General features: G+C 50.2%; 1 protein-coding gene across 1 annotated transcript in view; it reads right to left on the bottom strand.

The window, feature by feature from the left end:
• Window position 1: 1 nt before the first annotated feature.
• Window positions 2-24,012, bottom strand: part of HK2 (hexokinase 2) — a 60,660-nt gene continuing 36,649 nt past the window's right edge. Inside the window, exons 4-18 of the mRNA XM_059188165.1 lie at window positions 20,716-20,835; window positions 19,788-19,883; window positions 18,826-18,925; window positions 18,326-18,509; window positions 15,817-15,972; window positions 14,276-14,509; window positions 12,800-13,104; window positions 11,036-11,184; window positions 10,655-10,774; window positions 7,075-7,170; window positions 6,528-6,627; window positions 6,261-6,444; window positions 5,801-5,956; window positions 4,373-4,606; window positions 2-2,247 (exon numbers count right to left, since the gene is read on the bottom strand). Of these exons, the coding sequence (XP_059044148.1) occupies window positions 2,103-2,247; window positions 4,373-4,606; window positions 5,801-5,956; window positions 6,261-6,444; window positions 6,528-6,627; window positions 7,075-7,170; window positions 10,655-10,774; window positions 11,036-11,184; window positions 12,800-13,104; window positions 14,276-14,509; window positions 15,817-15,972; window positions 18,326-18,509; window positions 18,826-18,925; window positions 19,788-19,883; window positions 20,716-20,835 (2,379 nt within the window). The 3' untranslated portion in view covers window positions 2-2,102. The remainder of the gene's footprint in view (window positions 2,248-4,372; window positions 4,607-5,800; window positions 5,957-6,260; window positions 6,445-6,527; window positions 6,628-7,074; window positions 7,171-10,654; window positions 10,775-11,035; window positions 11,185-12,799; window positions 13,105-14,275; window positions 14,510-15,816; window positions 15,973-18,325; window positions 18,510-18,825; window positions 18,926-19,787; window positions 19,884-20,715; window positions 20,836-24,012) is intronic.

The following is a 24,012-nucleotide window of genomic DNA, read 5'->3' as shown; positions in this document are numbered from 1 at the left end:
GTATTTTGAAAAATGTTAAAATTTATTAATAGTTAACATCACATAGTTAATTCAACTAGCTCTTTACTATACATGACAACACGTTTATTAGACTGAGTGCTCAAAGATTTGAGATTCAACACATCCCAACTAAAGACTGAGACTGTGTTTACACCAGGCAAAGCAGCATCAGCAAGGAACGGTCACCTAACTGTGGGAACACAGACGTTCAAAATGCATTTTCCATTTTGGAAACCAACAACATATTTTGAATAGCCACACGCACACACACACAGCTCTACCTTTAAAAAAAAAAAAAGGTGCAATTTCACAGACAGAGCCTAATTTTCAAGTTTAAAAGTTAAAATTCATCTCTACTTCTTGGGCGTTCTTTAGTGATACTCGGATCTAGACATTCTTAGTACAAGTATGATAAATGTGCAAAGTCGGGTGCTACTCAGCCCTGTTTTTGCTTCCTTGTTGTGATCCTTGACTCCTACTCAATAGTGTTCTAGGGCTATTCCCTCTTTACCGTGTAGTTGCAGTGTGAGGGTGTGCGTATTTTAGGGAGGAAGTGGCCTTTGGGTTCAGAATTAACTGTACCCCTGAAAGGTAGAGCATGGAAGATCTCAGGCCACCCCACTCCCCTCACCCCCATCAACAGTTGGAAATAAATACTGTGTACAAAAACAGCTCAGCCTCCAGAAGTCCTTGGACAACGCTTCTTAAAAAAACATTTACAAAACACATCAGTTTTGCCGGGAGGGCACAAATCCGCCTTTAAAGGTGTTGTCCCTGAGGTTTTCTGCATTTGATTGTTTCATTGTTTGGTTTTGGTTTGCTATTAACAGGGAGACAGAATTTTTTAAGAAATGCTCTTGGTGGCTTCCTTTATCTTCTCAGAGAGCTTAAAAATACTGACTGACCTAAGAATAAACAATTCTTAAGCGAGCCTGTCTGAAAGGATTCCTGTCTGCTTTGGTTAAGAGCCCGTGTTCTGGTGCCCCAGGAAGGTCTACAGAGAGCAGCCAGTTGCTGCAGTTTCTTCCATCCATAGACCCAGCTTCCCTCACTGTGCCCTGCCATCCATGGTTTCCGGTCTGCAGGTTAAAAAGGAGCCGGGAAGGAGCTACTTGGCCATTCACTCACCCTGAAGGGGCTTCCCTTCTCTTCTCGCAGGCGAATGAGGTATTTCTAGTAACCTGTCAGTATCTTCACCTTCCATCCTCTAGTGACGCTCGTCTACTCCAGAGGCCAAGTCTGGAAAGACTCTGTGTTTATGTACATCACACACTGACATATAAATACATTACATATAACAAATCATTACATACAGTGTCAAGGTAAAGGAACGGATGTACTTCATGAACTAAATAAATTTCAAACATAAATTAAAATGAAAGTAAGAGTTGTTTCCATTTCTGCAGGAAATATTTTTAAAAACAGACAAAAAGTCTCCCTGCCCCCAAAGGTCCATTGCTCATGGATGACTCAGGAACCCACGTGTGGCCTTGGTGTTGCTTTCTCGGATTCAGGATGCTGTAATTCCAGAGATAAGCCTCTCCTGGAACTCACCAGGCACGTAAAGGAGGTTAAAGAGGGGGTGCCACGTGGCTATCCATGGATCCCCCATTGCTGGTCTTCTCTTACCCCTGCCCCTTCTGCCTGTGGGAGAATCAGGCTCAAGTGAGTGGCGGTCCCTCCAGATCTCAGAGGAGAAACATTATCAGCCTCTGAGCGGGGACTGCTCTTCACCTAGAAATACTGTGCTCAGAGTCCATGGGGAGGCCACCGTATCTTCTCATTAGTGTCCCCATCCTGCAGGATTAAGCAGGGACGTGGAATTTGGCCAGGGGGAGGACTAAAAGTTAAAATCTGTCTTGAGTTTTCAAAGAACCAGTAGGAACAGTTGTGACAAGTATAAACAAGTCCTTATTTCAAAACATACGGATCTTGGGAGGGCCAAGACTTGGGCACTAAACTCAACAGTGAGTATCTAGAGAGACCACACCCAGTCCCCTCTCTGCCAAGGAGATGCCCAGGGGCCCATCTATGACACACGGGGTGACATTTTATAATTTAAAGCAGGGAAGACGGGGAACCAGAGTAAGTCCCTTCCGCCTCTACCGCTGGCCAGCATCGCGGATGCGGCAGGCCACAGCAGTGATGAGCGCTGCCCCCTTCCCGCTGCCGTCCTCTGACTCCAGGAAGGACACGTCACATTTCGGAGCCAGGTCCTTTACCGTCTCGTGCATCACTTGGGCAAAGCTGCAAACATGGGGAGGAAGACACAGGGGGAGAAAAGAACACCTCAGTCGTGATTGATGTATGTCCCCCAAGGTGAGATCCTAGGAAGTGATCCTGGAATTACTGAGGTGAGCAAAAGGATAGCTATCACGTATTAAACGCTATTATTGTGTGTATCAGAAAACCACGGCTTCGAGCGGCTGGCAACATGCCCCAAGTCTATGTCACAGTGGGCCAAGTGGGAGCAGAGAGCCGCTGGGAGGCAACTGTCTGAGATTCTGGGGTTGTGTTCTTAAAATTCACCAGTGGAAGACAGGGTCAAGGGTCATGGGCACCACAGGTGTGCCCTGTGGAAGTACATAGCCTATTCACGAACTCTGGAAGACCAAGCCTCATGCATGTAATACTTGATTTTCCAGGAGTATGGACTCAAGCAGACCCACATCTAATCCAAAATGCCATTAAAGATGAAAGGAGCAGGCTCAGGAGCTTGCTGTTGGCACATTATGGTGATCATCGAGCTTTCAGTATGGGATCAGAGAAAGAGACAGTCACCATGTCCCCAACACAGCAGGATACCATACTGTTTGGTTTTCTTTCGATTTGAACCTGTCGTGAGGAGAATTCCTGCCCTCTCTCCTTTCGGGACTGGCTTCTCCCCACAGCATATAAGTTTTGAGATGCATCCACATGCAAGTATGGGATTGCAGTTTGTGAATTTTCCAGGCTGTGGAGCGTATCTTTGAATGAGTATGCTGCAGTTTTATTGTAAAGCTAATGGGTATTGGTTACGGCGATGCCCTCGTCATCTATGGAACACACCTAGCATCAGGAGCTTGACTTCTGTCCCCCTCCCCAACTCTCATCTGGGACGAAGATTCCCACTTACGAGGCACCGATCAACAAGAGAATGGGCTTGGAAAAGCAAGCTTCTCTCTGAGGCAACATTTCCATCAAGGAGTCTCTCTGTCCTCACTCCTTTCCACCTACTGCCCAGACCAGGGTAACAGCTCTATTTTTTTTTTTTTTTAAAGATTTTATTTATTTGACAGAGAGAAATCACAAGCAGGCAGAGAGGCAGGCAGAGAGAGAGAGGAGGAAGCAGGCTCCCTGCTGAGCAGAGAGCCCAATGCGGGACTCGATCCCAGGATCCTAAGATCACGACCTGAGCTGAAGGCAGCAGCTTAACCCACTGAGCCATCCAGGCGTCCACAGCTCTATTCTTTTAACTTTGAGCAGGGAAGCTTGGGGGGGGGGGGGGGATTGGTGCAATTCTTGAATTCAGGATGATTTACTCAAAACATATGCAAATGAGTGAAAAAGGGAGACGGAAAGACAGGGGTAAGTGTAGAAAGAAAAGGGAATTCGGTGCTTCCACACTGGGGCTGGGAGGTTCAAGGAACACACTTTCTATCAAGAGCCAGACAGTAGATACTTTCCGCCTTGTGGGTGACTACTCTGTCACCGTGGCGTGAAAGCAGCCAGAGACAACATGAACGTGAGTAGGCAGGGCCGAATTCCAATAAAACTTTATTTACAAAAAGTGTCATGGCTCTAGTCAGCCAGCCCCCATGCAAGACTGCAGAAAATACCCCACTCTGGAACTCCAGCATACCTTCCCAGAATGTTCTCAGGAGCACTGTTTTTAACAGACACAATCTAGAAATAACCCAATATCCATTAGCAGTAGTATACTCGTTCAAAGATATGCTCCACAGCCTGGAAAATTCACAAACTACGATCCCACCCCTCCAGGTGGATGCATCTCAAAACTATACATTCTGTGTCGGAGAAGCCAGTCCCGAAAGGAGAGATGCCCAGGGGGATTCCCCTCACAACTGGTTCAAATTTAAGGAAAACCAAACAGTACGGTGCAAACAGACATACAGGGAAAGGCAGCTAGGGACCGAGTCACCAGAGGACCTTCCCCCAGCAGGGGTCAGGGGTGTGATACTGAGTTCTACAGGCTGAGTGGTCAAACACAGGCCTACTTCTGGTTATTAACCTTTAAACTCAAGCGTCTATGCTACGAACACTCACTTGAACATTAGACGGTTTGCTGTAAAATGGCGGGGGGGGGGGTGGGTAAGGAAAGAGCTGGACAGAGCGAGAGATGGGAGAGCGTGGCGTGAGGTCAGGTACTCACTGGGGATGCAGCTTGTACAGGGTCCCATCCACGCCTACGGTCACTTTGAGGGTGTCCAGCCCCCGGTTTTCTCGTATCTTGTCTACCACAGCGGCCATGCCTGCGCCACAGAGCTGGGCTGCCCGCCGCGCCACCACGATGCACACCTCCTTGACAATGATGCTGTCGTCACAGGTGCTCTCAAGCCCCAGGTGATGCAGGATGGCACGGACCTGCAGCAGCGCCAGGCAGTCACTGCGGAGTAGGGGGGGGGAGTACAGCGAGCGGTCAGTCACATACATGAGTGGCTGGCAGCCCACACGCCAGGGGTCTTGCCTGGCAGCGGCCCCCACCAGGTGCCTCCTGTTCTTGAAGTTGGTCCAGAAACCAACGCTCATCCCACTGGATCCCCTGGGTGTGACAGCAATGCCAAGACACAGCTCCTATTTCCACCTGGCCCACGTGAGGCACGGCACTGCTCTCCACAGCTGGTACTCAAGAGAACAGTCTAGGGAAAGTCACCGTCTAGTGTTCCACTTGTTCGGCAAGAATAAAGGTAGTGCGGATGCCGGCAGTTGGTATTTTCAGCTGCAAAGCTCTTTCCTACCCATCTCCTCCACGTTGTTCCCGGGTCAAGAGGACAGGCACCCCCTACCTCCCAGCACAGATCCTCACTCCAGCTCTACTCCCCCTCCCAGGGGGGGGTCTGATGGCAACTCGCACACACTCTTCATGAAACAAGACATGAATCAAATTGTAAGAATATACTTGTTATTCTATCAAGGGAACTGTCTTGGGAATCGGCCCCCTGCACGCAAACGGACACACAGACGTGAACATATGCCTTCTCTTCACTGGTGCAGAAGCACTATGGTCCCCAACCCGGCCGCCCGCCTGCCTCCTGCTTTCCCACGCACCAGAGAGTGATGCACAGCAGTCATATGTGAAGGGCTCCGAGAGGCCCTGTTCTAATTTGCAGTGGACCTGCTGCCATTACTGGCCGCGAGGAGGGAGCCTATGTTCTAAAAAGCCACCGCACAGCCTGATTTCTGACCGCCAGGCGCGCCAGCCCTCACTCGGCCCTGCTTCTCCCATCACCGAGGCCATGGTCAGAAGCACCCTCCTGCCAGGCACGAACAGGCCACATCCTCTGTGCATTCCCAATTTATTGCCAGTGCACAGGTTATCTTCCCACCTTTGAGAGTTGGCCTAAAACCCAACAATACTACTTTGCAAGGACTCCTGGCAACTCAGCAGGATTTCTCATGCTTAAAATGCCAACTATCCATGCGTTACTCAATAAACAGTACAGTATGGCTGTCTGCAACCAAACTGACCTGTAATAGAAGCCATATCCCTGGTCTTACTTGGGGTCTGGAAACCCTTCGGCTTGCTGTCCCAGGAAAGGGAGGACAGAGGTCCCACCCAACCCTGAGCCCTAATTCTCACCTCTCAATCTGAGACAGGAACTTGGTCTCAAAGATCCCTCTTGTCTTGAGTCGTTCTGAGATGCGGCCACGGAAGAGGAGCCCACGCTTGGTGAAGTCGATGAGGATGTTTCGGACGATCTCACCCAGGTACATTCCGCTGATCATTTTCTCGAACCTGCAATGCCAGTAACATTCACGGAGGTTACGGAGGGGAGAGGGAGGCGCCCTGGGCATTAGCAAGGAGAAGGCATGCTGGATCCCTTGGGCGGGAAAGGACGTGCTGCTTGATTGGCTTGGGCAGGACAGCTGCTGTCTGCACACCCTGACCCGTGGCCTTTGGCAACACTGGCCACAGCGCCTGCCTGAGGCCCGTGGGGTTCCCTGGGATCGTTCCCATCTTCTGGGCTCACTACCTTCCAGTGCTTACTCGCAGCCCCTCACAGACATGTACCAGGACCCACACGCCCTGGGGCACCCACCTCTGTCTGCCGGGGTTGAGGGAGAGCTCATCCACGGCCACATCAAATTCCGTGCGGAAGTCGTCGAGGCATCCGTTGTCCCCGAAGGCCCCCCACTCCATGTTGACACACATGCGGCCCTCTTCCCCCTCCACCAGCTCCACGTTCCGCATCTCCTCCATGTAGCAGGCGTTGCTGCCCGTGCCTGCCGATCACAAACGCGTCAGCCCCTCAGCCGGCCCCGTCCTCCTTCCACGCGAGCCTGTGGGTCCCGAGCCAGGTCCTTACCTACGATGAGGCCGACTTCGCAGTGAGGGTCCTCATAGCCACAGGTCATCATCGTGCCAACCGTGTCATTCACCACAGCAACCACGTCCAGGTCAAACTCCTGAGGGGGCAAACGAACCCCAACATTTTCCTTCAGACGCTCGCAAGGGAAATTGGTGTGTATATGAAGTGTACCTTATACAGCATGGCTCGTTCTCTCTTTTCATTCGTGCCCCCTAGGGGCTCAAGTGTCACCTCCTCAGGGAGGTTCCCCGGTTGTGCTATTAAGAGTGCCCTTCTCCAGACCACTACCCTGTCCTCACCCGACTTCCTTTCTTGTCCCGGTGCGACAGCACCTGACATTAGCTCATGGGTTTGTTTATAGCTCAAGAGTTTGTTGTGGTCATTCCTGAGTCCCCAGTGCCAAGAGCAAGGCCTGACACACAGGGGACACTCAATCATCACTGAAGGATCACGTTCACTCTCCCCCTAACCCACACGCCTGCTCCCAGCGTCTCCCCGCTTTCTGAACAAGGTCATTCGGGGCCTCGTCCTGCGCCTGTCCCACCTCTCGCCGGTGGATGGCCTCCTTCAGCAGCGTGACCACGTCCTCACCCTCGCAGCCCGATGCCTTGAAGCCTTTAGTCCACTTGAGGAGGATGCTCTAAAAAAAAAAAAAAGAAAGAAAGAAAATCACACAGGACCATAGAGGAGGCTATCAGAGGACATGTGAGCCTTCCCCGCAGCCTGGCTGTGTCCCCGGTTCCCAACCTCACCACCAAGTAGTACGGTCCCCCCTTCAGTGACCAACGGTCACCCCACACGCAACGGCGCACCTGCCAGGCACGCATTCCATCATTTACTCCTCACAGCAAAGTGGTGAAATGTCATCATGAGGCCTCTTTTCTAGGCAACTACAGCTCTGGGGTAAGCTGCCCAAGGCCCAAAGCCAAGGGGAAGGCCCAGGTACCCCAATTCCATGAGCCCTAAGCACCACACCACTGCCCCAGCCATGGAGCCAAGCTCTATACCTGTTTCTTTCACTGGAAAAGCAGTTTGCTCTGTCATTGTCCTATACTTACATCAGAAGTCAGAGTATGTTTCTTAATTGTCAAACTCCCCGGGCATGAATGAGTGCCCTGACCCTAGCTGAGTGACAGCCAGGCTTCACACCACCCCAGGGAGGGACGTGCTCTCCTCTCCTCACAGACCACGGTAAGCCACTCATCTCTAATGTGGCCGTCCGCTGTGTCGCAGGGCCCTCTGGGGAACAGATGGATACGTGGTGGTTTTACATGTGGGAGAACTGACTTGTGTATTGTCCCCTGGTCCCTCTCTACCGCTGCAGCCCATCAGGAAAGAGGCACTCAGGGTTCCTGGGGCCCTTCCTGCAAGGCCAGAATCCATAAGCGGGCTGGAGGCTCACTATCCACCCACATCTGGGTTTCTCCAAGCCTTGCCTGGCCTCACCACGACCTTGGCATTTTACAGCCCAGGCGAGTTTGGAACCACAAGTCAGCCTGGCTGTGTCACACTGTGCTCCAATCCCAGGACTTTTGGAAAACAAGCTAACGTCCGGCTTTGCATACCTACACCCTAGTGACTGTGTGCTCATCTCCACCTGACTGTCTTGCCCACAGGTTAGCTCCGTGTCCCTAATTAAATTCTGTATTTGGCACTTTCAAGTTTACAGAATGATCAAATGACATTATGTCAGGTGGTCCTTTATAGTAACACACGCAGAGGCCTCTGCTGCAGGGAGACACGCCCCAGGCCACCAGGTGGTTAAGGCAGCTTGAGGTCTCTGGGCCGTGGCACCTGCTGATTTCCCACTCAACAGGGTATCTTAGCAGAGCAGAACCCAGCTTACAGACAGATGGAATGACAGAGAGAACCCAGCTCCCACTTTATCTGCTCTTAATTTTTATAATGTTAAAATATATACATGCTCCCTACAGAAACTTAGAACATATGGAATGAAACCTGATACAATGACCCAGAATCTTATCATTCGGGTAAAACAGTGAAGGTGTTCTTGGGTCACCTGATAAATACTTCAAAATACATACATGTTAGCATGAAAAGGAAGGCATGTTTATTTAAAAATATTTCAGTAGGAAAAGTTTTATGAATTGCAGTTTCTGTGGGTTTTTATATTGTAGAGACCAACTTATTCTTAAAAAATTTGGGTCTTACCATCAATTTTTTTCCCCCATCATTGAAATTTCTTTTTTTTTTTTTTTTTTTAAGATTTTATTTATTTATTTGGCAGAGAGAGATCACAAGTAGGCAGAGAGGCAGGCAGAGAGAGAGGAGGAAGCAGGCTCCCTGCTGGGCAGAGAGCCCAATGTGGGACTCGATCCCAAGACCCTGAGATCATGACCTGAGCCCAAGGCAGAGGCTTAACCCACTGAACCACCCAGGCGCCCCCATCATTGAAATTTCTTAAAAAAAAAACAACAACAACAAAAAACTAGTTATTGATACGAGACAGTGGATGGCTTGGAATTTGTTAACTATTTCCCAAGTGTCGAACAACTGGGTTTGTTCCTAATGTTTTCATTATAATAAGCAATGTTTCACTAAGTATCACGTAAGTATGTATCTCTATGTTCCCTTTGGTAAATTGAGGCAAACAGAAACATTCCTATACAATATATTTGAAAACTGTGAAAGAGAAGATCCTTAAAGTTCTTATAAGAAAAAAAAAAAAGGCCCACTTTTTAATTCTTTTTTTTTTTCTTGTTTTGTCTCTATAGGGGATGGCAGATGCTAACTAAACTTTTTGTGGTGCTGGACTCCTTAAACCTCTATGGCATGCATGTTACCAGCTCAATAAAACCAGTCAAGAACAAGAAAGTGAAAACCAACACTGCCTTAGGGACAGCAGACACACGATGACACAGGTGTTGGGAAATACTACATTAGGCAAGATTTTTCATTGTCGGACACCCCCAAAGCCTTCAGCAGATGGGGCACACGATGAATTCAGCTGAGGGGAAGAGGAGGAAGCACTTACAAAACTCAGCTGAGCAACATGGAGGCCCTATTCTAAAACCCTACACCAAATGCTGGCCTTTCTTCTCCACCGGACCAAGCTCCCTGTACCTGGGACCTTTCCCACCTCTGTCCTCTCCTGCACATGGCCAGGCCTACCTGCCCTTCTTCCCCATCCACTCCTTTGGACTTGGAAGACGATCCAAGTCTCCATGCTCACCGGGTATGTGCTCACGTTAACATCACAATGCGTATCCTCGGAGCTCTGGCCCCCTGTCGCTGCCCCATTCCCACCAGCAGCTCACGCCTTCCCACCCTTGCTTACTTGCCGTCAGCACAGTTCGTGCCTCAGCCCCTAAAGCAGGGACCAGGCCTTGTGGACCCTGGCCACTCTGTGCATGTGTAAACATGTGTGCACGCTCCTGTTCTACAGGACCAATCGAGAAGGGAAACAACTGCTTAGACAACAGTATCCTAACATCTCGTACACCGACTGTCCGCCCAGAACAAGCCCAAGCACAGGACTCAGCTCCCCTCTGTTCACAACACACCGTGACCAGAACAGCAGAGCGCACAGCTCTCAGCCTGCCTGCTTCACTCACGCAAGGCTGGCGGAAAAGGCATGAAAAGCAAAGCTACGACAAGAGAAACACCGGGGCATCTGAACGCCAGGAGGTGAATGAAAATATCTTGCAGGAGCTGGTGAGCTTCCCTGAGAACACAGACTCGGGGATCAGGAACCAGAACTGAAATCCTGGCTTGGCCACTCCCAAGCCTTCTGATCTAGGGCAAGACACCTGGCATCTCTGTAGACTGTTTTCCTTCCTGCAAGATGGGCATGCAAACACCTACCTACCTTATATGGTTGCCGTGAGCGTTAAATGAGGTGACACACATAGGGAGCCTAGTACCATGCCTGGCGTCAAATGCTGTAAAAACGTTTGTCCTCTGTATTTTGGTAAGCACCATCTTCATTTCCCCGAAGACTGTGCCCTAAGTAATCTCCAAGCCCACCATGAGGCCGGCTACCATGACTGCTGGCTCATGCCCGTCTTTGCCTCCTCTCAACTCAACCTTCTCCCCAGTTCCAAACCCAGGCTGGGCTAGAGTCAATAAAGCCCAGAGGCCGGCGCCCCGGGAGACTCTGTTACCTCATCCAGGCTGTTCTGCTGGCAGGGGAAGGAGAAGGTGAAACCCAGAGGCAAGGACACGCCCTTCATGCCCATGTATTCCAGGAAGTCGGCGATGCACTGGACAATGTGGTCGAAGAGCTGCAGGGACAAGTGAGGCAGTGAGGGAGGGGCCCCAGCCAGGGTAGGCTGGCCCCCCCACAGCGCCTGGCCGCGAGCCCGGGGCTCCAATGGGGACAAACTCACGCTCAGGCACAAACCTAGGGGCGGGGGAGACCAGGCCAGAGCCCCAGGCCCCCTGCCCTTCCCTGGGACCATGGCTGAGAGGAAGCACCGTCCTCCCGGGCGAGAATGGGTATCCACTGGGGTCCCCTCCCCGAGGGGACACACGCCTAGTCTCACCTCGTCCCCTGTGCCGTGCATGACCTCCTGCGGGATAGAGTAGATCTTGTTGTGCATCTCCACGCCGCGCCGCTTTCCATTCCTCACACGCACCAGCAGGACCCGGAAATTGGTGCCCCCGAGGTCCAAAGCCAGGAAGTCACCTTTCTCTGAAAAATAAACAAACCCAGGAGGGTGACGGGCTGGAGCGTCAGTATGTCAACACCACAGAAAGGGATGGTCTAAGGCCCTTTTCCCTAACACAGACCTCTCCTGTCAGCCCCAACCCACTCAGGGGAGATGGACTGTGTGTTCCACCGAACAGGAAAGAAAATAAGATCCCTGGGATGAGATCCTGCTGCCTCCGTAGTGATCCTCAGATGAGGTCAGGTGGCCCCAGAAGTCACAGTGAGCTAGCTCCACAGGACACTGGAGATTGTGATCTGTGATACAGTACACTCAAAAAAATATCTAGGGGCACCTGGGTGGCTCAGTTGATTAAGTGTCTGCCTTCGGCTCGGGTCATGGTCCCAGGGTCCTGAGATCAAGCCCCGCGGGTCCTGAGATCAAGCCCCGCATCAAGCTCCCTGCTCAGCGGAGTCTGCTTCTCCCTCTCTCTCAGCCCCTCCTCCCTGTTTGTGTTCTCTCTCATGCACATGCTCTCTCTCTCTCTCTCTCTAATAACCTTGGGGAAAAAAATCTAAATGTGTCATTCATGCTAAATCAAAAGCCACCTCCTCTTAGCTTCTAGAATAGAGAAGAAACAGCAGAAGCCAACTCTTCAAAGGAAACAGAAGGGAATTCTTTTCACACAAGAAAACCCTCCTCTGTTGGGCAATCATAGGTAACGAGCTGCGTGCCTCACGCACACTCCTCCAGCAACCCTGAGGCAGCCCTGAGGAGGAGACACTGCCTTTTCCTCAAACGGAGGAGGGAGACCTGGCTGAGCTAAGCTGAGTCACTCTCTCAAGCCCACGGGGTCAAGAGAGGGTAGAGCAGGCACCGTGGCCTGGTCTCTGCCTGTCACCTGCACCAGCTGTGTGATGCTGGCCTGCCCAATGTTAGCTCTCGTTGCACTGGGAAAAGACCACCATTTCTTAATGTGCAGACCCAGACCATGGGTGAGCAGTATTTTCCTGTGAAGTGTTGGGCTGTAAACCTTTTAGGTATTGTGAGGCACAGTCCCTGCTGTAACCACATGTTGTCACAGTAGCGCAGAGTGGTCATAACAGTATGTGAACAAACCAGCACAGCTGTATATTGGTCAAACTTTATTTAAAAACAAAACAAACAAACAAACAAACAAACAAAAAAACTGGCAGTGGACCCAATTGAGCTCATGGGCCAACTGGCCCTGGAACCAAAATTCCTGGGTTCAAATCCCAGCTCTGCTGTTTTCCAGCCGTGGGAAACTATCAGGTTTCTTCATTTCTCTGTACCTCAGTTTTATGACAAATGTTATTAGTTTGTTAACAAAAATTAATTACGAGTCTGCTAACAGTTAAAGATGAAATAAATTACTTATGTGTGTAAAATGCTCACAGAAGCGTTTGACCCACTGTAGGCATTTAGTAAGTGTTTATCATTATTAAGTATTTTTCAGTTTGTAGCAGAGGAACGCCTGGGCTGAAATTCTTGAACACTGGAATTTTCTAATACTGCAGCTAAAGAAACATATTCTGGTCCCAATACCCAGAGCTACGGCAAAGGGAGCCCTCCCGGGGAATCAACACCAACCAGGACGAATGCCACCGCAATGGGCTGGGTGGCAGCCCCGTAACCTACCTGTGCCGTCAGGCGTGGCACACACGTATGTGGGCAGCATCTTGACGGGAGCAAGGGCATGCGTCTCCTTGCTCAGACCGCGCTGCATTTCCACGTTCATCCTCCTCTTGACCTCCAGCAGCTGCTCACAGCTCAGCTTCAGAGCCTCCAGCGTTTTCTGGCGGGCTCGGTGCTGGTCAGCCAGCCGGTAGGCCACCGCCGTCACCATGGCTGCCCCCTTGCCGCTACCATCCTCCGAACGCAGGAAGCGGACATCGCAGTCTGGCACCAGGCGCCGCACTGCCTTGTGAAGACGCTTGGCGAAGCTGAGGGGAAGAGATGGGGGAGGAGGGAGGTCCGCCGTGAGGGTCAAGGGTACATACAAAGGGCTCACCGCCTCAGCCCCAAGGCCGGGAGGCACCCGCAGAAGCAGAGGTGGCCCTGAATATCCTCTCCCCACTTGCCCAAGTTCGCACTCAACACCGCTCAAGCTCAGATAGCCATATAGGGCCACTGTGGCTGAGGGAAGGGGAACAGCCCAGTGCACACAGTCACACAAGGACCTCCCATCCCACACACCACGGCCCCTCCACCCAACACATCAGCCTCTGAAATCAGGGGATTCTGAGACCAGCTACAATTCATGCTCTAGTGCTCCTTTCATTAGATGCTGCCTGGGAGAACCCCAGAACAGAAAAAGGAGAAAAGAAACTTTGGTCTCTTCGGGCAGTTTCTGCCGACAATCCCCAAGGTGTCTGAACAGCTCAAGACAACAAGTGTGTCCAGCAAGAAATTCTCAGGTCATGGCTGTGCTGAGCCACGGTCTCTGGGGCTTCACATTCCCAGGGTGGTCTGTGGGCAGCAGCACCCCCTACAGGCCCAGATACAGGGTCCCAGGCTGGACACTCCTGAATCAGAATCTGCCTCTTGACAAGAGCCCCAGGTGATTCACATGCACATTCAAGTCTCTGAAGCCCTGGACTAGAAGACCACGTGAGACCTTTGGCATCAACCAATTCAGATAATGCAGGCACATGAACTGGTGCTCATATCCGGTGAAAAAGAGATAGTAAGTGGGCGCAAAAGAGAGATCAAATCAATACCCAGGTCAGCCAGAAAGGCTTAGCCAAAGTGCCCTCTAGCAAAGAACACAGCACCTGAACTGCCCACCCAGAAACTGAGGAGTCAAACAAGTAAGGAAACAAGTAAGAGAAACCTGAACTCCTCAGCAAGAGGGTGGCAGACAGAGCCCCATGGCCAGGAGAGCCCTGGTTAGAGCACCAGTCATCGGGAGCCCTCAGAAATCACCCCTGCCCAGGAAACTACCCTCGCAACCCCACACACCCAGCTGGGAGCTTATTCTGCAAAGCCCCTCAGTGCCATGGCCCATCTCCTCGGCCCCAAAAGGCCAAATGGAGCTGGCCACGGCGTCCCTGGGGTCTCTCGCAGGCCTGTTGGGGTCCCGGTGTGCTCTGGGGCCAGGGCACGCTGACTCACTGCGGGTGCTTCTTGTAGACGGAGCCATCCACCCCAATGGTGGAGCGCAGCCGCTCCTCGCCCTTGTTCTCCTTGATGCGCCGCAGCACGGCCGCCAGGGTCGCGGCACACAGGCTGGCCGAGCGCGTGGACACGATCTGGCAGATCCGGTGAGTGGCCACACAGTCCTCCTGTGTCGGGTCTAGGCCCAGCCGCACCAGCACCTCACGGGCCTTCCGGGTGCCATCCTTCTCCCTGGGAAAGAAAAGGACAGTGCATGGGCTCAAGTCCGACCCACTGGGGCCAGCGGGAGGGGGTCTATGAGCCGACAAGGAAACTGCTCAGCTCCAGCAAACACCACCGCCCGGAGAGGACAGACATCCCGTTCGTGGCTCCGCCCACTGATGGGGAGGCAGAACAAGGGGAAAACACAACAGAACCAACAGGAGGCTCTTCTCCCAGACACACAGACACATACACACACACAGTGCTCAGGAGCTTCTTTTTCCCAATGGGAAAAGCATTATTTTTTATGTATATACTATGTAAGGACAATGTAAGGACAAGGCACTGTTCTTATGGCTTCACACACCAAGCTGTGTGTGTGTGTGTGTGTTTGTGTGTGTGTGTGTGTGTTGAGAGAGAGAGAGAAAGAGAGAGGAAGAAAGAGAGAGAGAGACATGAAGAACGAGCTATATTTGTTCGTCTAGGGATAGAGCAAACACTGTCCCTGCTACCAGCCACGCCACTGGGGATCCCACCCCGTTCTCTCACTATGAAGCAGTCAGCTCACCGCCTCTCCCCACAGAGCAGGCACTGCTTTAACCTACTCTATAGACTGTGCTAGTGTCTGCTGCCGTGAACTCTGCAATCTTCTCAGGGGAGCTAAATGCCTCACAAGTATGCACTGTTCCATTCCAGGCACAATTCCCTTAAGAGTTTCCACTTGAGGTCGCTGGAACAGTTTCACTGCTCTCTTTAGCACCAAAGTCCCCTCCTCTCCACCATCTGGTCCCTGAAACAAGGAGGCCTCCTCAAGCGACAAGTGGAATTCTCAAGAACAGGAAACCAGGCCCAACTCTTTGGATACTGTTAACTGAGAAACAGGGTTCAAGGCTATCCTTACTCCCACCCGTGCCACTCTGTGAAATGCAGGCCTCTGCTCTACCTACTGGAACTAAATGGGTAGATCTCAGGGCCATCCGAAGACCTATTCTTCTGTTAGAGAAGGAGGGGTCAGGACAGAGCCCTTTTGGAGAATCATCAACAGAGAAAGAAATGTCAGCGCTTCAGAAGAAAGTAGATGTGTCATCAAGGGACCCGCTGGGAGCCTCTGGCATCAAGCCAAGCCCCACCCATGCAGCACCAGGAGCCACTTGGGTAGCAGAGAAGGGTAGAGACTATCTGAAAAGTTTAAGTCAAGCCAGAGGCCTGCCATGACCCATGTTGCACAAGACCCTCTTGCTACCCAAATCTGAAGGGTCAAGGGCCAGTTCTTGTTCCTCATTCCCCAACGGCCCATCCGCCCTTCCAGAGACCCAGTGAACAGAGAGGGAGCTTACCCTTCAATATCTGAAACGTCTTTGGTCTCAAACTGGCCAGTGGCAAGAAGCCCTGGGCTGAGCTTCCCCCCGAAAAGCAGCTCTTCCTTGGCCATCTTTACCAGGATAAGCCTCACCAGTTCCCCCATGTACATCCCACTGATCATCTTCTCAAATCTGCAAGGATACAGACCAAACAATAAGGAATAGTCCTTGCTGTCAGTGAACTCCCAACTTCCCCATGAAGGCAACAGGCACACAAGGGAAGCTGGGGCACAGTGCAGTGCTAACTTGGGTGGCATTGCGGGGAGCCTCAATATTTATATCCAAGAGAAAAGGGCCAATATGGCCCAATTAGCAGCATGGGCCCAGCAACATCTCACACTGGCCTCCCTTTGCAAGGTCATTTGTGGATTTTTAGAAAAGCAGGTGCAAATGACCCAGGGATGGGGTGATGGGCAAGATTAGAAGGGCAGCCTGGGACAGACGAGAAGAAGTTCTGAACATCAGATGGTCCTGGGAATCTGAGAGTGGGACACGTTGGCAGTTTCTGAGCAGGCAGGTGACAAGAGAAAGGCATTAGTTCTAGAAAGGCTGTCCCCAGGCTGAGAGCTATCTGTATCAGTTAATTTATTTTTTCAACACTAGGTGATGCTGTTTTCTTTAGAAGCCAGTCTTTTTGGCTCAAAGGGTGTGATCCGAGAACCGAATCTTCACCATTCTTTGTGGCCAAGAGGGCCCTTTCTTGGTACCTAAGGATATGGGGCCTAGAAAGGAGGCTCCCCCAGGGCCAGTGGACACTACCTAGGCTGGGCTTCAGCAAAGAAACCCAGGGGGATGGGGTGAAGGGATTACGATGTCGGCTGGTACACTCTATGAGAGAGGAAGCCAGGCCCTCCAGAAGAGACTCGTTCAAGACCTAAGGCCAGGTATGTCAGGACTGGAGCTCAGGGTAGAGCTGGCCAACTTGCTTGAGCAGAGGGTGCATGTAAAATGTCCAAGCACCAGCACAGGCAGGTGGTGCGGGGGGGGTCACCGGGCTTTACCCAGTAAGCAACTCGTGTGTCTGCCTCTCCTCTCCACCTTCTCCCAAACAGCCAGGGGACGGGTCCCGTGGGGCTTGGAAGTGCGGGTGGTTACAAAAGCTTCTATTCCCCAGTTTCTTAACCAAAACTTCGTTTCAGTCACCATTTAGGAAAATATTTATCTAGAAATACATCCAGAGGGGGGTTAAGGTTTCTCCTGGAGCCCAACAGTGACTCCAGGGCTACCATGGCTGACACGTCACAGTCTATGTCCTCTCAGCCCTTGATCTGCCTCAGGCTGAGCCAGCGGTGTGTTGCCAAGGCTGGGCTGGCAATTCTGTCTGCAGACACTTCGAAGGGCGTACAGCTCCTCTGAATGGCTTGGGGGTGCCTCCTTCTTGGAGTCAGACATTGAGTGAATGACTTTTCAGCCCATAAATTTTCACCAGCCATGGCGGACACAGCCAGTGTGTTCTCTGAAAGTTACAAGTAAGGGGACTTGTGCTTCGGCATGTGGGAGAAGCTATTGACTTAAATAAACCATGCCTAGAAGAAGCAAGGACTCTCCCTGTAAAGAAAAAGACAGCCCATTGCTGAGCTGGCTTACAGAGTTGGGTTTTCCTCTCTGAGCAGAGATCAATGCCAGAAGCTTTCCTGCAATAGTCATAGCAACGAGAAGACCAGAGGGGCCTGAATTGCTCAAAACATTTTGTAATTCGGAGCTTACAGCAATCCCTGTTTCAAGATCTTTGATAGGGACATTGGGCCAACGTTGATGTGTAATAATGACAGCGAAATAATGTTTTGTAACCATCAAAAGTACCTAAAGTCAAGTCTGGCCAGGCTGGAGAGTATAACATTCAGGGTGCAAAACACTGGAGGCCCTCCTGGTCCAGTCCGTCCAGGAACCCTGGCTGGGCCACAGGTCCAGGGAAGCAGCCGAGGAGGCTCCTAAACCAGCTTTTCCAGAGGCCTTGAGTCTGCCTACAGCTGGGTCCAGCTCAGCTCACAGGCGGCTCTTCTAGAGTCAGAGCCTCAGCCCGTGTGGAGGAGGCCAAGTGTCACAGCCTAGTCCCTAGCCGGGGGAGGGGCAGCAGCTAGGGAGACAGCTTTCCGGGACCCTAAGCTGGGCCATCCCAAGATGACTTCTCTTCTGTCTCTCACAAACTATTTCTAGAGACACATTGAGGGTGGAGGAGAGAGCAGGGCCAACACTTAGGAAATGACCTTCTAAAATGATGGCTCTGAAGGACAGAACCAAATTATTACCTATAATCTGGTTTGCCCACTTGTTTACTGGATTATAGATCCCTCTCAGCAATTTATAGTGAGGACACATGTGAGGAACGCCACTCAAGGCACCAGGGGGTGCCTTGGCAACCTTTTGGGGACATAAAACTATAAAGCAATAGTGATAGCCACACCCGCCCCCACCCTGGTCAGCCCCCTGCTTGGTTCCTGAGCCCACCCCGACGAGCCCACCGCACACAGGGGTTGCTGCTCACAGTTGCTTCCCGGGGTTCAGGGAGCCCATGTCGATCTCCTGATCAAACTCAGTGCGGAAGTCATCAAGTGCGCCGTCGTCCCCAAAGGCCCCCCATTCCATGTTGATACACATCCGCCCCTCGTCGCCCTCCACCATGTCAATGTGGCGCATCTCTTCCATGTAGCAGGCATTGCTGCCCGTGCCTGGCCGAGACAAGGGACTGCTAAGCACCCACCTGCACTGGCCTCTCCCCAGCCCCCATCTCCCTCTTATTCCAGCACCCTGAGCCTGCCTCGAGAGACTGGGATTCCTCAGTGCAGGCTCCTGAGGCACCCCAACATGATCCCATCCACAAGTACCCCCACCCACAGGTTCTGGCTCACCTCCACAGTGACTGTACCATCATCTTCTAACACGAAGTACAAAGAATCATGCAGTCTATGGAGCCCTCCTCCCTCTCCAGCCCACATCCCCATCCGTCAGGCAGCACCAGCCCCCACACCCAGTGTGCTCACTCACCTACAATGAGACCTATCTCGCAATTCTGGTCATCGTAACCACAGGTCATCATGGTCCCAACTGTATCGTTCACCACGGCCACGATGTCAATATCAAAGTCCTGCAGGGATGCAAGAGGGGCTCTGGTCTCTACCATCACAGAAAGGTCCCAGTTATGAAGATGCAGAGAAAGAGCAGCAAGACACACAGCTCAGGGCTACCCCTTCCTAACCCTACTTGGCGCCAAAGAAGGTTAGAGCTGGGAATCGGGTCCAGATCCCAGTCTGACAGCAGTGACTCACTCCCTACCCTGCCTGTCCTCTCCACGGAGGCCACCGGCCCTGCGGTCAAGTCTATTGACATCACTGCGTGCACAAGAGCCCCTCTTGCCCCTGCTGTCCCCTTCTCCCTCTTTCTCTTCTTCTTCTTCTTTTCTTTCTCTCCCTCCTTCCCTGTGTCCAGGCCATGATCCTGCCTCATTCCATCCTAATGCCAACATTATGCCAACATTCTTACTTGAAAATGATAATCAGGTCTTCTTCAGGTTTAAACCTGAAGGGTTTTTTGCTTGTACCAAGGCTGAGATTATTTATCCACCATGCTAATCTGAAGACCCCAAAGGCAAAAGGCAACTGGTTATTATCCATCATGATAATCTGAAGACCCCAGAGGCATCTCCTTACATATTAAGATCAGCAGTGTGTGTGGCAATCATTTCACAGTGTATGGATGCCAAGTCATTATGAGGCATGCCTTAAATTTTGCCATATGTCAACTGTATCTCAGTAAAGCTGGGAAAAAGTTATTATTATTGGGTAAACCTAGCAGGGAAGGAAAAGAAAATCTCTCCTTAACGACTACAAAAAAGTTTTTATGTTCATTTGAGGACAGACTGGGAAAGATTTCAGAGTAGACCCAAAAGAATATAAAGAGCCTCCAGACTCCATGCTCCTGTCTCCCCACCCCTGCCCTCCCCTACTCACCCCTCTCCTCTGGATGGCCTTCCGGATCAGAGTAACCACGTCTTTGCCTTCCACACCACTGGACTTGAACCCCTTGGTCCAGGAGACCAGGAAACTCTGAAAAAAGGACCCAGGAATGAATACTGATTCCTCACCAAACTCTGACCATACAACTCAAACAACCGTTAGTAAGTGGAGACCTCAATCACGGAGCTCAGCTAACCTACAACCATGCTTAAAAATATTTATACTGCAGGACACCTGGATGGCTCAGTTGGTTAAGCTGCTGCCTTCAGCTCAGGTCATGATCCCAGGGTGCTGGGATCGAGTCCCACATTGGGCTCCTTGCTCAGCGGGGAGCCTGCTTCCCCCTCTCTCTGCTTCTGCCTGCCACCCTGCCTGCTTGTCTCTGACAAATAAATAAATAAAATCTTTAAAAAAAAATTTTTTTTTAAATTCATATTGCCTCCTGACTAGCCTAGGAAAGAGAAATTGGGGCCCCATCGAAGCCCCAGAAAGATTAAATGAATGACTCCTTCATGATCTACTGCCTCCAAGAAGTGAGGAAAAGAACAGTCTTTAGAAACGCCACAATAAGAGACTCTCATCATGAACTCCCCAGTCATCGCTCTTCCAAGGAGCTGTATCATGATATTCTCCAACAAAGGAGTTCCTACTTTCCTATTCACTGTCCCCTACAAGGGATATGGATAGCATACATACTGTCCTTTGAGGACGGGTGATAAAGACCCTCCCCAATACTTCTTCACCACACCCCCCACACCTGCACACACTCACCCACAAGACACAACTCCCAATACTCAGACCTTGTCCATGCAACTATCAGAGTCGCCTCTAAAAACCACAGAAGCAGCTGGCTCAAAGTTCATCCCAGACCTCCCAGCCCAGACAATGAAGCAACAGAAGCGTCTGAAGAACTCAATCTTACCTCATCTAGTTTCGTTTGGACGCAGGGGAATGAGAAAGTAAAACCCAAGGGGAGCTTCTTGTCTTTGATTTGTAGCTTATCCATGAAGTTAGCCAGGCATTCCGCAATGTGGTCAAACAGCTAAGAGCACACGACACAGCAAGGTGAGTGAGAAGGGAGAACAGCATGGAGATTAAGAGCATACCTAGACTTTAAGCTCAGAAAGGAATTAGTTGAATGTGTATAAGATATTTACCCCCTCAGAAGTCTTAATTTGCTCATCTGTAAAATGGGGGTAGATAACTGCACCTGCCCTCAGAGTTACCAAAGGATTAAATGAGTCAATGCATAGAAGGGCTTAACACTAGTTAGTGCTTATTAAATACGGTCTTCGACTCAAACCGTTTATCCAAACCACTGTCAAAGTAACTCTGAGAGAGGCAGGGGAAATCATACGTAAAGCTGATCAGAAGTCGTCACATACTCTGGAACAGAACAGAACCCCATTGACATGAGTACACTGCTGACGGGGGGCAGCCCATCTCACTGCCAAGAAGGATTCCAGCAGCCCTGTTAGCGTTCTATGAATGAACTTGTAAGTAACTCTTATATTTTTCCTCCATGCTGGAAAAGTAATTTCCCATGAACACTTCAAAGAAGTTATCTTTTGTTTTCTAACTTCAAAATGAAACATCAAGTGAGTCCCTGAAGAGCACTAAGAATAAACAGCGTTTTGTGGATGGGCAGCCTTACAACTGTGACCATGCCAAGCAGGACCCACAGCTCCTAAGAAAAAGCTGTATTTACAATTATCCCAGCCTTTCAATCAGCCCCAAGGCCTCCAGTCCCATGGCTTCCTTCTTGCCTACTCAGCATTCTCAAAGAGAGGCAATGACCCCCCCCCCCCCCAGATGCTTACAGGGTGAGGCAAAGGGCATTCTGGTACAAAAAGTAAGCAGAGGCCAAAGAGACCAAGTAGATGCCAAGAGCCAGGTTGACCAGTTGGCAAAAATTAAAAGCCAAGGAAGGGGTGGAAGGTGGATGAGAACATACCTTTTCCTCTCCAGACAGAAGCAAGAAGATTTCACTAAACCATGGGTTCCCAGGGGACAACAAACATCACCACCATCATGTTACAAATGTAAATTCTAGGGCCAAACCCAAACCCACCGAATCAGAAGCTGTAGGGGTGGGGCCCTCCGGGTGATCCTGAAGCAGTGCTTTGAGAGCCACTGCACTAACTATGAAAGTATTTGCATTTACAAAGGAACTGAGAGGTTGGGGATGATAGAGTAGACTGAGAGGCCCATTGGCTCCCCAGATGTCTGAGATATGCTTCCTGGGAGCAATCCAGGAAGACAAGGCCACCTCCACCTAGAAGGGGGCCAGCTCTAACAATTTCCTGCACTGATCATATCCCTGTCTGGTCACGTGCAAAATTAACCTCAGAAGATGCTGAAACTCTCCATCTCTGAACCAAAACATTCTCAAGAGCGAAGACTGGGGCAACCCAAAGGCTCTTCTCGCCAACAGGATCACCAATGCATAAGGGCCAACTACCCTGAGCAGAAGCCACGTATTTTAATATGTACATAAGGTTTCTAGACAGATACTCAGCAAGTTCTGTCCTTGGAAAGCAGACCAGAGACAAAATTTACAATACAACCCAATTCCCAGCACTTCCTTCTTGGTAGTCATGTCAAAATGATCTTTAGTAAAAATAGTGTAAAATAGTAAAAATAGGAAGAAATAGTAAAAACAGGAAGTTGCAGAAGCTCTGCAAAGAGAGGAGGCCAGTCATCAGAGATGAAGGGAGGAAGAGCTTAAGAAGGGGGAAAGGCAAAATGGTTTCCCTCCTCCAGCCCCGATGCACTGCTCCCTTTCCAGCTGTGCTGCCAACAAGGAGAGGCAGTGAAGTACCACCAACTTACACAGTAGCCACTAGCCACCTGTGGGGATCTTAATCACTCAGAATCTTAAAAATGTAAGAGTCACTTCCTCAGTCACACCAGCCATATTTCAAGGGCTCAACGCCACCACTATCTAGCTAGTGGCTAACATATTTGCAAGGGGAAGATACACTGTAAGAAGTTCTCCGGGACAGTGCTCAATTAGAAGAACCTACAGCTCTTTAAAAGCAGGGAAGAGGTGACCATCTGCTCCCTTAACTGGAAGATTATCTTCTCCTGTACTAGCTGATGATCTGAGGATAAGATACCAGGACAAAGAGCTAACACCTTCCTGTCATAAAAAGGCTCAAAGGGCACCATTTCATGAGGTTAGAAAAGGTTTCCTTTTCCTTATTGGTCTGAGAATGCTCACTCCCTTTCCCACAAGATACACTTTAAACATCCAAAGTGGCTGCTATTATGATTTGAAATTCACTGCTCTCAAGCGGAAGTTCGTTTGCTAGAAGACAGATTTTATCCTGGGACCCACACTGCCCAAGTTCACAGATCTTCAGAAATCTCTGCAAGTTTAGGGCTTGGTGATTTGGTCTTGGTCTTAACTACATGTTATGTTTAAAATCCATTTGTTTTCCACCAATTAAAAGATTGATACCTATGATCCAAAAGAAAAGGAAAATATGGGGGGGAAAGCACCAGTAACTCCACCATTAAAACCACCACCATAGGGGCGCCTGAGAGGCTGTCAGTAGATCATCTGCCTTCGGCTCAGGTCATGATCTCCGGGTCCTGGGACCGAGCCCCGCATCAGGCATCCTGCTCAACAGAGTCTGCTTCTCCCTCTCCCTCTGCCCCTACAACCCGCTCATGCTCTCTCTAATAAATAAAATCTTTTAAAAAATAAAATAAAATAAAACGGCCACTATGAATTTCTTCCAGTTTTTTGACCGTTTTCTGCTTTTAAGCAGAGTATGCTTTCAATTCTTTCGAGTGAAATAAACACCTATATTTTCTTCTAGTTTTTTTTTTAAATATTATTTATTTATTTGAAAAAGAGAGAGAATGAGAGCGAGCACAAGTAGGTAGAAGAGCAAAGGGAGAGGGAGAAGCAGACTCCCTGCTGAGCAGAGAGCCCAAAGTGGGGCTTGATCCCAGGAACCTAGGCATCCCTTTTCTTCTAGTTTCATGTTTCATTTTTATATAGCATTTTTCCATTTATTCAAAGTCTTTGAACCATCACAATAGCTTTAGTTTCCTCCAAGTGGGTCTTTTTTTTTTTTTTTTAATTTGTACTAAAGCATTGTTTGTGGATACTGGAGCTAAGTTACCAACCCCATAGAGCTAAAATTTGTCCAGCCCCAGCATGAAAACAAGGAAAGCAGGTTTCCCCTCAGACCTGTCCCCTGGGACA

This window comes from Mustela lutreola, chromosome 9 (genome assembly GCF_030435805.1).
Source record: "Mustela lutreola isolate mMusLut2 chromosome 9, mMusLut2.pri, whole genome shotgun sequence".
Lineage (NCBI taxonomy): Eukaryota > Metazoa > Chordata > Mammalia > Carnivora > Mustelidae > Mustela > Mustela lutreola.
This window is presented reverse-complemented; position numbering and strand designations above follow the sequence as displayed.